Here is a 13,064-nt window from a genome sequence, read left to right as displayed (position 1 = left end):
TTACTAGGTCTCTCTATAATCGCTTGGTGTATACAAGTCATGTATAATTAAGATTGGTAAGACCTTTGACTGAGCAACCCTGCCCTAAATCCACAACCAAATAAGGAACAGGAAATGAGGCGGAATTACTCACTCTAAGTCTACAAATCTTAATTATAAATGACCCTTATGTATACACTAAGTCATCATAGCTTACCTGTTAGGGTTTCAAATTTTATTTAAATTCTATGATTTAATTTGAACGGGAGAGTAATCATAATTATAGATAGTTATCGGGGTTTGGAAGCATACCAAATTATAGCAGGATTCTTTGATTCTTTCCCATGTATTGGGGTCAAAATCCTCCTGCTCCCCCGTCGTTCTTCTCTGTTGGACAATCCCTCTTGTAATGTCCTATTTCACCACACAGGTGACATATGGGAATGGTTCCAACATCGGTAGTTGAAGTGATGAACTCAACCAGAGTTCTACAGATGTGGGCGGTATGCCCCTTCCAGTTGCATCTATTGCAATGAAGCTCTCGGCAAACTCCATGATGATGGTAGTTGCACTTGCTACAGTGTGGGAGGTTTCCTAAGTACGGCTTGGTTGGTGCTAGAATAACAGGGCGGATGGGGGTATTGACTGCCCCAGTTCGTTGCCCTCTGCTAGGTTCTTGAGTTGAACAACTCCCTTTCTTATTCTCGAACTTTTGTTTCAGAATATTAGGCGTAAGGTTCAACGTGTCCTTACAAGTTGGTGCTCGTTGCTGTACTTGGCCATCACCATGATCGGGGTTACCGATAGCATTACTACTAACATTTGCATTGTTAGCATTAAGGTGTGCCATGACAGTTGATACAGCTGCTGTGATCGCAGCTTGAAATGTAGTCGCATCTATTTGAAGGATTGGTGTTTTGATGGTGGGTTGGTTACATTCCTTCGGAGGCATGATTCTGTTTCATGATAAGAAAATGAGCTCGTGAGCGACTATCGTGTCTCTAGATGTATTCTAACCATTTGTATCTATGTATAAATCTTTCGTTTTGTTATATTGTTCTTAATGATTCGACCTGCATCCCTATGATGCAGTCCTGGTAAGGAACATAATTAAGTTTCTAGAATGGTTATGAACCGAGTATCATCCGAACTAAGTTACCTTTGTTTGGTGGATATCGTTTCCTAATTTTCGAAAATATTCGAAAATAATTCATAACAGTGTCTACATAAAATAAACTTATGAATTTGAGAAGTAATCACTATCAATTAAGATTTCGTGATCTGATTTATTGTTATTAGCCGTGACCGAAAAAGAGGATAAACTCAAAACCTAATGTGAGTAATGAAATCACTAACTCGCTAGGTTGAATCGATTTACTAGTTATTACTTAGATGAAAAGGTGCTCAAACACTTCACATGAATCATGCGTGGTTTTCCTTTGTTCTTTGTTCTACTCTGGGTGGTAATGATTTGTTTCCTCCTAGTATCTATAGGTTGTCCTTCTCCTCTGTAGGTATATTGAATTCCCGAGCTGTCTTACTTCTGATTCGGACACTGATCCCCATTACTTCATAATGAAGATTTTAAATCGTGGAAGTTCATGCAAATCTCTCATTGGTGTCCTTAATAGGGTAAGGGCACTAAATGATTTCTATAGTTTATTTACTTCTCATATGTTTCTTTCTTGGGATTCTCCTAATGAAATTCTGTTGGATCCTCCTTGACTCTTCTATTGATTGCTGGAGTAACTATGTTTATCTAACGAGTTTATACGAGAATGGGAATGTCTAAAGAATCTATGAGAAAATTTAAATTTTTACGAAGGTGATCCTTTCTGGTCCTTCTATAATCATATGGTGTGTACTGATTATATATAATCCAGATCCAATAGACCTTCGAATAAGTAATCCTACTCTAAAACCACATCCAAACAAGGAAAAGGAAGTAGAGTGAAAATCACATATTCTAAGTCTATAAAATCTCGGCTATATATAACCTTAACGTATCCACTTAGTAATTATAGACTTATCAGAAAAGATCTTTTTAACATTTCCCCAAAGGTATGTAAAATACCTCCATGTTATTTTAGTTATGAGTTTGATTCTTGGACTTCTGGCTATAAGAATTTGACAAGTTTTCAGTTTTCTTGTTATAGCATCCTAAAATACTCCCATAGTATTTTAATCCTTATGTTTGGTTCTAGAATTCTTCTAGTGCTTAGGTAAGTTTCAGACCTGTTGCAACACCACAATCACTCTCCAAACACATGTTGGTCATATCTCGAATGAATATAGTTGATCAGGTCATATTGATCCCAGATATGATTACGTCACTGTCTAGGTTTAACTGCAATGTCCAACATCCAAATACTTTTGTTTTGTTCTTCTTGTGATACTCATTCTAGTATATATACTCTGCATGTACTTATACTTTTATAAAATATTGTTATATTTTTAAAGTATAACTCTTGGTCAGAGTGTTTTTATCCCAATGGGTTTATAGTTGTATATCTTTTATGACTGATATAATGAGTTCACTATAAACACTGCTCTGATACCAATCTGTCACACCCCCAAACTAGAACGGCGGAATCGTTCGGGAGCGGAAGACTTCAGGTAAGTATCAAAACACATGCAATATAGTAATCAAAGTACAAACAACCATTGCATTAATAAGTATAAGTTTTACATAAGTGTTTAAACATTACATATTCAAACACTAAAGTAGGTAAAGTAGTAGACAAGAGTCGCAGTACGGTATTAGGTAGTCTTCTCAAAAGCTTCGGGAGTGTAAATGTCTACTCGATTCCTGAGAATACAAGTTATTTGGAAAGAGTAGATCAGCATTTCAGCTGGTAAGTTCATAAGTATTTTAGTTTTGTTAAGTATACCCTAAGTTCTCTGAATAAGTTCAGTGGTTCCTCCCGAAAATCCTATATTTCCTGAGATGATAGATTGATAACCTCAATAGTTTCCCTCTGTAATTACTTAGTTTATACTGATTATATATAACCCAATATCGAATGGACAGTTAAATAGGTGTATCTGCCCTAAGCCCACAACCAAACAAGGAACAGGAAGTAAGGCGGAAGTCACACATTTCACTGTCAATCAAACATTACTTATGTATAAATCTGATGTAATAACTAAGGAATTATAGAATTAACCACTAAAGGTCCTTTAAGTTATACTAGTTTACCGAAAGTTAATGACTAGGTTCCCATTTGTAAAAGTGGTTTAATCCCATAAACCGTTTTATTCGTATAAGTGGTTTAATCCCATAAACCGCTTCCTTTATAAAACTGGTTTAATCCCATAAACTGTTTCCTTTGTAAAAGTGTTCTTAGTTATATCTGTTCTATAGTAAAAACCTTAGTATTAATCCTGGAAAATATTGTATTATCCATAATACTGCCTTGTGGTTTTAAATTTTCAAAACCAGAAGTACAATACTTGATTTCGTGATATGTAGCTTTTACTGTAAATAAAAGCTACAGAAGGTATATTTGGTCGGGATGTAATTATCTTTTCTTACTGTTTTAAGAGAAGTATATTACTTGGTAATTCACTCGTTGTTTTATCCATGTGAGTTCTATTAACCATACTAATTTGACTGATATGCCTGCGACGACATTCTTCAGGCGTCCGAATGGTATGATATTTGACACCCTAGGCCTGCCGGCCAAACTGTAGCGAACAGTAGAGGTGCATGATTGTCAGTCCCATATAGATCTATACACAAATTCACGCTCTCCCTACAAGAGATTCTGGTTAATAGGTCAGGACTTAAAAGTCGTACTTAGATAAGTACACCGTGAAGGGTCTCACAAATTTATTGTTTCAACGAGATTTACAATGTATTATTATTACCCTGTAATTGCTAACTCTGGTACTCTGTATCGTACCTTTGTTAATGCAAACCCGGTATGATGTATTATTACCCCGTGATTGCTAACTCTGGTACTCTGTATCGTACCTTTGTTAATGCAAACCCGGTATGATGTATTATTACCTCGTGTTTGCTAACTCTGGTACTCTGTATCGTACCTTTGTTAATGCAAACCCGGTATGATGTATCTTTACTTCTTTAATATGTTGTTTGTATATTAAAGGTATTATACATATCTTGGTATAGTTGAATGAATTTTGGTAATTTCCTTGGAAAATATACGGTCGTGAATCATACTTGTATATTTAGTTTTGAATCATAAGTTATACCTATTATAATTTATATGTTCTATCTGATTAGCATGATTTCTCATGGATGAACACCTTTGCTCAGCATGATACAAAGGTAATGACACCAAAAGGAGTAACCTTTTATACTCATATATATATATATATATATATATATATATATATATATATATATATATATATATATATATATATATATATATATATATATATATATATATATGATTAAGAAGGAAACGACCTTCGGACAAATAACACAACCTTAATTCCACATCCAAACAAGGAAAAGGAAATAAGATAATTCATTAGTCCTAAGCCCTTCAAATCTTATTTATATATTTATACATATATAAACATGATTTTGGCATTTATAATTTGAAATAGTTTATAAAACATTTTTCAAAGAATTTAACGGAGTTTACATGACTTTAAAGATTTAACATGGCTTTAAGTCATTTTGGAAGTATTTGGTAATTCTTAAAAGCATACGAAAATTCTTTGTGTGATTATTATCACATACGGTTATTAACACAATTTAATATTGTGTTAAACTTGTATTCCCCCCTAAAAAACATATAAAACCATTTAAAAAGGTATATTATAGGGGTATGAACTCACTTTGATAAGCGGTGATTCGGGCAGCGTTTCGTTTCCCGGAAGGAGTTTATTTGAAGAGAAACCGGCTCAAATCGGGCAGAGTTTTGACTGGAGAGAGGTTAACATTTCGAGAATTCCGGGGCACCGGGGCTTTCTTCGGGTTTTAGACATGATACCAGGGCCTTGGGGGGGTCGTGAGACAGTCTAGGGGGTGAAAATGTGAAATTGGGTGAATTTTGGGGTGAAAAATCCTTCAAATCCGAGAAAGCTCGCACCCTCTATATAGGGGTGCGAGGGTTCGGCCGAGGAGGACAGATGGCGAAGGTGAGGAAGAGTCAGCAGCCATGCGTCGGTCAGCAGCGAAGGACACGTGCGAGTCTCGGACAGATGGAGTCTTCGGATTGGGCTAGGCTTCGGTCCAATAGGAGGAGTGCACGAGGGTCCAAGGGGCATCCGAGGAGTGTCCGGGGGTGTCTCATGCGATGGTGTCCGAAGCTTAGTGGACCGCCGAGTCGGTCCAATCAGAAGGCGACACAGCGAAGCTCGGTCCTATCAGGAGGTGACACGTGGAGGCCTCGCATGCGAGGTGACGTGTCCGAAGATGACTCATGCGAAATTTCCCGGTTTTCAACATTTTCTTGATTTTTGTGCCAAAAACTTGCGAAAATCATAACTTTCGCATACGAGCTCCGTTTTTGGCGTTCTTTATATGCACGCGTAGGTAAAATCATACTCTACGACTTTCGTTTAGACTTCATCGGCTGATTTTGAATTTATTTTTAATATTATTATTTTTAACAGACCGGGACAGGAAAACCGTTAAAAATTCAGAACTTCTTCATCCGACGTCCGTTTTCGTCTGTCTTTTTACTGTTGTGCTACTTTTGACGAGACCTTCGATTCTCGTTTAAGTTGCGTCGGCTAAATATCGATCGATTTATATTTCAAATTTTGAGCGGTCTACTGCTAAACCGAAACTTTGAAAAATCATAACTTCTTCATACGAAGTCAGATTTTGACCTTCTTTTTATGAGCGTTCTCGGTTTAACAAATTCTACAACTTTCATTTAGATTGTTAAGGCTAAAAAGCCTTTTATCGAAAATTCACTTTTTACACTGAATAGTGTTTTGCCGGTTTTATCACGGATTTTCGATTGGTCATAACTTCTTCGTGATAACTCGGATTTCAGTGTTCTTAATATTTTTGGAAACCTTGTTACAAACTCTACCACTCGGTTCATCCCAATTAGGATTATTGATTAATTTATTTTTGACCAAACTTTGACTAGTGTCACACATATTAACGAATGTCTGTTCTTCATCACTTCGTTAGAAATCCATAACACCTATCGTATGAAATTTTATTCATTCGTACGAAATCATCTTCTCATTTTCTCTCTTCCCTTCGTTCAATCAGAGCACCAAAAATATAGCCCATTTTAACGAAAATTGTCATTCAGATCAACTAAATCAACCTAAAATCGAATTCGTTATCAAGCCAAAATCATAGTCCTTCTCAAGAAATCAACCTAGTCCAAACCACGATTCTTGACATCTCGTTCCATATTACCAGAGCCTTCTCTCATTAAAATTAAATTCATCATGTCGATGATCTTCGAAATCAAACTTGGAATCATCAACATCAAAATCCCTTCACGATTTCAACATCGATCACCAATCGACATCCTTCACTTGAGTTCACATTCTTCGCTTTTCCCGGTCGATTACATTTCAATACTCACCATTTGATCAATCGACTTCAAATCAATCAAAAACAAATTCAGACTCATCATCAATACTCAAGCAATCGACCGATGATAATCCAATCGTACAACACAGTGAAGTACGCGTACAAGTTAAACCAAGAACATCAATTTTGACTTTTTGTTTGACTTTCAGTTCATCAGCCGATAATCTCCAAATTGAATTCTGAAATTAACTCAAAGCATAGAGATCGAAACCCAATCAAACCACCGAATCCATAATCAAACTCTATTATCGATTTTCATGAATCGAAATCAAAACAAAACCGAAACTTCCAACTTTTGAAAAACGCTTAAAAGCTTCTTGCGAGATCACAATCGACACTACAATGAATGTTATCAAAATCGAGTTCCAACTCAAATCAATATTAATCGAATAGAGAGCATATACGAGAATGACGAATTGACAATAAGCTTTCGAATTTAAGAGTCCAATACGGAAGAACATGAATGAACAGATTAAAGATCTAATTGAGTTTGGGATCGAAAAAAAACATTCCACGAACAGTAACAGACAATAGAAGTTGGGCTTCAGTTTGGATCAATGAACAGTAATTTCATGATTTTGAGAAAATGAATTTAATTTTGAAGTTTGATCTAAAAAAAAATTAATTGGATCTTCAAAGGGGTTTGAAACGAATTCGATCCAATTGAGTCAAAACGATCAAAAATTAAGAATGCAACGCACGAATCGAAATCATGGATGTTTTGGAATCCATTTGAGAATATGAGATACCTTTTTGACGAATCAAGATCCATTTGCAATGAATGAATCAAATTTAGAAGATCATGGTTCTTTTTGTCGGAACGAGAAAATCTCCAATTTGAACATTGTAGCACCCACGATGTGTGTTGTACAACTCGTTCTTCGTGTTCTTCGTCAAACCAAGAACATCTTCAAAAGAACCTCCAAAACTTTTGGTTTTTGACTTCAAATTCAATGCAACATTTGGAGATTGTTGCTTTGGAACCCAAATTTGTTTCACGGATTTAGAATTCACAACAACATTTGACGATTTTTGTGAATAAACCCGCTTGTTCTTCTGTTTAATCTTCTTCTTCTTTTTCTTTCTCATCTTTTTGCATCTTGAAGACTTGATTTCATGAACAATCCCACTTTCCACAACTTCAACTTTGTGAATTTGAATCAAATCGTTTGGAGTTTGATACTTGTGAATTTCTTGGATCACCGGCTTCCGATGAGGAATCATTCCTTCAAACGAATCACAAGAACACAAAATATCATCGGTTTGAACTCCAATCGAGCAAAAAACTTTTTCATCTTGAAAATTAACTTGAACTCCTTTTTCTTGAACATCAAGAACATCAAGAACATGATGATCATCAAGAACATCTTCAACAAACATAAGAGCTTGAATATCACTTGCGTTTTCAACAAGAGAAACGTATCATTTATTAAAAACATCTCTTTCTTCTCCTTCTTTTCGGTTATCACTACGAACTAACATGACAATGAAAAGATTATACAAGCATTCAATATTTGAAAGTGGTTGAAATATCAATCTTCCATGATCATCCTTCAAACCTCCATAAGAAATCAAAGTTTCTTTTGAAATCAACCCATTTAACACCAATCCATAGAATTGATATTCGTTGAGTTTGTATTTCAAATCTTTAACAATCAAAACCCAAGAATCATACTCCAAATGCAACATGATAACAAGAACTTGCAAATTTCTAGAGAGAGAAAGTGATTTTGAATGGGGTTTCTAGAGAGAGAAAGTAAAAATCACTTGAATTATAGTGAAGAAAATCTAATTATGAATAGAATCAAAGATGAATTAGATTTCTAGAATCCAAAAACTCTTTAAATCATGAAGATCATAGATAAAAAACAAAGAATCACCAAATCTAGATAGCCATCAAGGATCAATTATTGATCCAATCAAGAACACCCGCTCTGATACCAATTGTAGTGGTGTTGATTATGATGGCATGTGCGGAATTAAGAATGATTTAGTGAATCATCAAGTAAAATCAAGAACATGAACACAAGATCTAAATAATTCTTTTAAGCTCTCATTAGTTTCATAGAAAGAGTACAAAATGGGTTTTGCAATTTTCTCTCTCTAAACTGATCTCTCAAAATGTTCATTAGATAAAATGAGTGTCACTCACTTCCTTATAAAGGAAAGACAACTCATTATGCACACACAAAGGAGTAAGCCCTCATAACATCCAAGAGTGACTTTGCACCCTTACAAAACATCACGATGTTACTATATATATATATATATATATATATATATATATATATATATATATATATATATATATATGGCTCATCTTTGTTTCTCGAAATTCAAACTTTTTGAGTCTCTCATTTATATAAAGATTCCAACTGTGAGATACTTGTTTTAGTCCATAAATGGACTTCTTAAGCTTACACATCCTTTACACCTTATGTTGGTTTCAATATATGTATCTTCCTATCCATCTTTGTCATCTTCCTGAATACCCACTTAAATATGGTTTTAAGGCAAAGTGTTGGATCAACCAAGTTTTAAACATACATGAACCGAATCTTGCTTTCTATGGCCTCCTTTTATTTCGCAACCTTTAGGGCCTGTCGTAACTTCTGATAGTTGGTAGAATCTGATCGTCATCTACCTGTTGACTTATTTATCTAAATAATACAAAATCTATATAAATAGGTCGCCCTATATCAGATCTATAAAGAAGAGGTGGAGTTATGTATGTTTTCTTAATAGGTATTTTAACCTCTAATTAAGTGCTAGTGCCAATTTTAGGTTCTTCGTTGGAAAACTCTGGAACTTTATCTAGATCAATATGGCTCCCACTAGCCTTTTTGGATATCGGTTCCCTCTCTCGGAAGGCTACCCTTCAAGTAACAAATATTTTGTTCCCGAAGGGTTTGTAAAACAACTACCCAAAGACTGGTTAGGATATCTAACAAAGTAACACATCTCTATTTAAGGTTCTAGTTTGTCGAGCGCTTCATAACAAGTGTAAGCCTCACAATCCTAGACTTTTTTATGTGCTAGTAAGGAAAGAAAACCACTTCATATATCAGATAGCGTCTCATAAACCTTCTTAGTTGGTGTAAAACCAAGGACTCTTGTAACACTCTTCATGGTACAATCCATGAACTGTTTACGACTCTTCATTTATGAAATCAAACAATTATTTCTTTCTCTATCCAACTACATTGTTTGTGTAAATGTTATGGGTGGATAGATTGTGAAATTGTTTCACAATTTCTTAGATTATCGTTAAACTTTTGAGTAAGATGTTCACTATCGAATTTGATGTAAGTATCTTTTCCTATTGCTCAGTTGGTTCTTAGCTTCGTTTTATGAGAGCTCTGAACACTTTAAAGGTTCCAAACTTATGTTTATTTAGATAAACATGTTCATTCCTTTTGAAGGTAATGAAGTTGTTCTTACCATGTATTATGGTTAATCTAAAGGTCCATTAGTCTAAACGAATTCCAAAAAATATTCGCGTCACCAAGTGATGTATTCGTCATATATCTTAATAAACAAGATTTGCATTTATTATAAGACTTGTGGTCAAATGATTTCCAAAATCCTATCTAATTGGATATTTTGTAATACATATCTTATTAATATGTCCAAGAAGATGATTCCACAAATACATTTCATCCATACTTTTAGATGTATTCGAATCAACATTGAACTATGGTTACTATACTAGTTTCAAAGATTTCATGACTTGTTTTTAAATAGAAAACATATAAAATTTTCAACATTTAAATAAGTCGAAACCATCTCATGAAACCTTATATAAACAATTACAATCACAAGACCATAGACTAAAAATTGGAAAGAACGAGTTCATTCTTGATCCTATGGATAGTAGCATGGGATTGGTATCCATGATCAAATTCTCTTCTTTATGTTTTAGTCTTTTATGTCCCTTCAGTCACTACACAATCTTGAAAATATCAGTACTTTTCTTGAGTACTATACTCAAAGGTTGGAAGTAATATTTCAATGGTGTTATGAATTCATATACCTTACCATAGACTAAACATTTCAGAGAACAACTTGTCTTTTGATCCTAAGGATAGTAGCAAGGGATCGATATTCTTGATTAAAGTCTCTTCTCTATGTTTTAGTCTCTTACTTCCTTTTGGCCACTGCATATTCTTGAAAATGTTAGTAATTTTCCTAAGTACTATAATAAAGGATTGGAAGTAATATTCCAATGGTATTATGAATTCATACATCCGACTATACCATACTCCTTGGCTTGTAACTTTCCGCCACATAACACTCTGCAATGCAACCCTCAGGTCGATGATGATTTCTTACATACCCTTTAAGTGTTTTCATGTATCTGTCAAATGGATACATCCACCTAAAATGAACCGGGACACACAACCTCACCTCTCTAACTAAATGCACCATCAAGTGAGTCATGATATCGAAAAATGAAGGAGGAAAGTACTTCTCTAACAAACATAATGTTAATACGATGTCACTTTGCAACTTGCCTAGCTTACTAACATCAACAACTTTACTACACAAATCATTGAAAAAATGACACAAGCTTAGGATTGTTCTCCGCACCTTCACATCTAACACCCCTTTGATTGCAAAAGGGAGAAGTTGTTGCATGAGTACATGACAATCATTCGACTTCAAACCATTCATCTTTGAAACATCATCCGACACGATATTCTTGAAATTACAGCAATACCGATGCGGAACTTTTATGTTAGACAGGGTATCATAAAATAGATGTTTCTCTACGGAATTCAATGTGTACTTGGCAGGCGGAAGCCAATGTCGATCCCCTTTTGGTTGAGGTCGTAATTCAGTCTTAATGCCCAACGCTTCAAGATCTTGTCGTGCTTTTAATCCATCATTCGTCTTGTGAGGCAAATTCAACGTTGTCCCATAAACACACTCGGTCACATTTTTTTCAATGTGCATGAGATCTACTGATGGCGAACAGGCAACTTCTTCCAATATTCAAGTTAAAAAAAAATCGACTTTTTATGCCAAAATTTAGATCTCTCGTCGATACTTTCTTTTTTCTTCTTTGAATTTTCCTTCTTTGGCGTTTCCTTCTTTGACGCTCCCTTCTTTGACTTTATCCTCTTTAACTTTATCTTCTTTGGAACCTTCTTTGACTTTATCTTCTTACCCCATGTAGTCTCAAATCCCGCCAGATAGTCATAAATATCTTCACCTGATGATGGTTGTGGCATAAAAACATGCTCATGTTGATTGTTGAAATGTTTTTTTCTTTTACGAAAAGGATGTTCAAGTGGTAGGAATCTTCTATGCCCAAGGAAGCATACTTTTTTGGACTTTGGCAACCATTGTGAACAAGTATTCTTTGAACATATTGGACAAGCATAATAACCTTTGGTAACACATCCCGAAAGATTACCATATGCGGGAAAGTCACTTATAGTCCAAAGTAATATTGCTCTTAGATTGAAGTAATCTTTCTTATAAGAATCAAAAGTCTCAACGCCGGTTTCCCACAAGAGTTTCGGATCTTCTATCAATGGTGCCAAGTAGACATCAATATTGTTACCAGGTTGGTTTGGCCGGGATATCAACAGAGTCAACATCATGAATTTTCTTGACATACACAAATAAGGGGGTAAATTATATGTTATTAGGATAGCCGACCAACAACTATGCTTGGAACTTAATGACTTGTGAGGATTGATACCATCAGCAGACAAGGCTAATCTAAGATTTCGTTTTTCTTGTCCGAATTCTTTCCACGTGTTATCGACAAGCTTCCAAGAAGGGGTATCGCGAGGATGAGTAAGCTTCCCATTATTGACCCGACCTTGTGCATGCCAAGTTAAGTCATGTGCAATTTGTGGTATTGAAAACATTCTTCTAAATCTAGGGATGATAGGCAAATACCACAAAACTTTTGAAGGTACGTTTTTGGTATTCTTCTTCCAACGAGAAGTGCCACAAGTTGGATATTGAGAAGCATCTTTATGTTCTTTCCAGAATAGAACACAATCATTTTTGCATGCATGAATCTTCTCATATTATAGACCTAATCCTTTTAGCAACTTCTTGGACTCATATATCGAGCTAGGGATGGTATTGTTTGATGGTAAGATATCTTTTAGGACAAACAACAAAGCATCAAAACTAGCATCAGACCATCCAAACTGACCCTTCAAATATTGGAATTTCAATAATCCACTAAGTGCATTATACTTTGACCCTACATAATGTGGCTTATCACATTCTTCAAGAAGTGATTTCAATGAATCAGGTTCTTCGTCTATATATTTGAAGGCATCATGTAGCATATGCTTTGTATAAATAGCATCAGGAGGAATGGAATTGTTAGGGCATCTATAATTACTATTGGGTTGTTTTTCTCCATGGAAAGACCAAATCTTATAATTTTCATCGAAGCCATGGGCAAACAAATGATAGAGGACATTGTCAATTGAGTGGTGACACAAATTGATGCAATTTACACAAGGGCATGGAATAACATCTAACTTTGGATTATTAGTTTGTGCAAACT

General features: G+C 35.1%; 1 protein-coding gene across 1 annotated transcript; it reads right to left on the bottom strand.

The window, feature by feature from the left end:
• Nucleotides 1-10,774: 10,774 nt before the first annotated feature.
• Nucleotides 10,775-12,405, bottom strand: LOC145106675 (uncharacterized). The gene is made up of 2 exons (XM_079043620.1): nt 11,574-12,405; nt 10,775-11,505 (listed from the first exon to the last, which is right to left on the bottom strand). Exons 1-2 carry the CDS (start codon nt 12,403-12,405, stop codon nt 10,775-10,777), a joined length of 1,563 nt encoding a protein of 520 aa, XP_078899746.1.
• Nucleotides 12,406-13,064: the final 659 nt, after the last annotated feature.

Source organism: Lactuca virosa, chromosome 4 (genome assembly GCF_052849685.1).
Source record: "Lactuca virosa cultivar CGN04683 chromosome 4, Lactuca_virosa_CGN04683_v6, whole genome shotgun sequence".
NCBI lineage: Eukaryota > Viridiplantae > Streptophyta > Magnoliopsida > Asterales > Asteraceae > Lactuca > Lactuca virosa.
The sequence above is the reverse complement of the archived record's forward strand: the minus strand, read 5'-3'. Positions and strand labels throughout refer to the sequence as shown.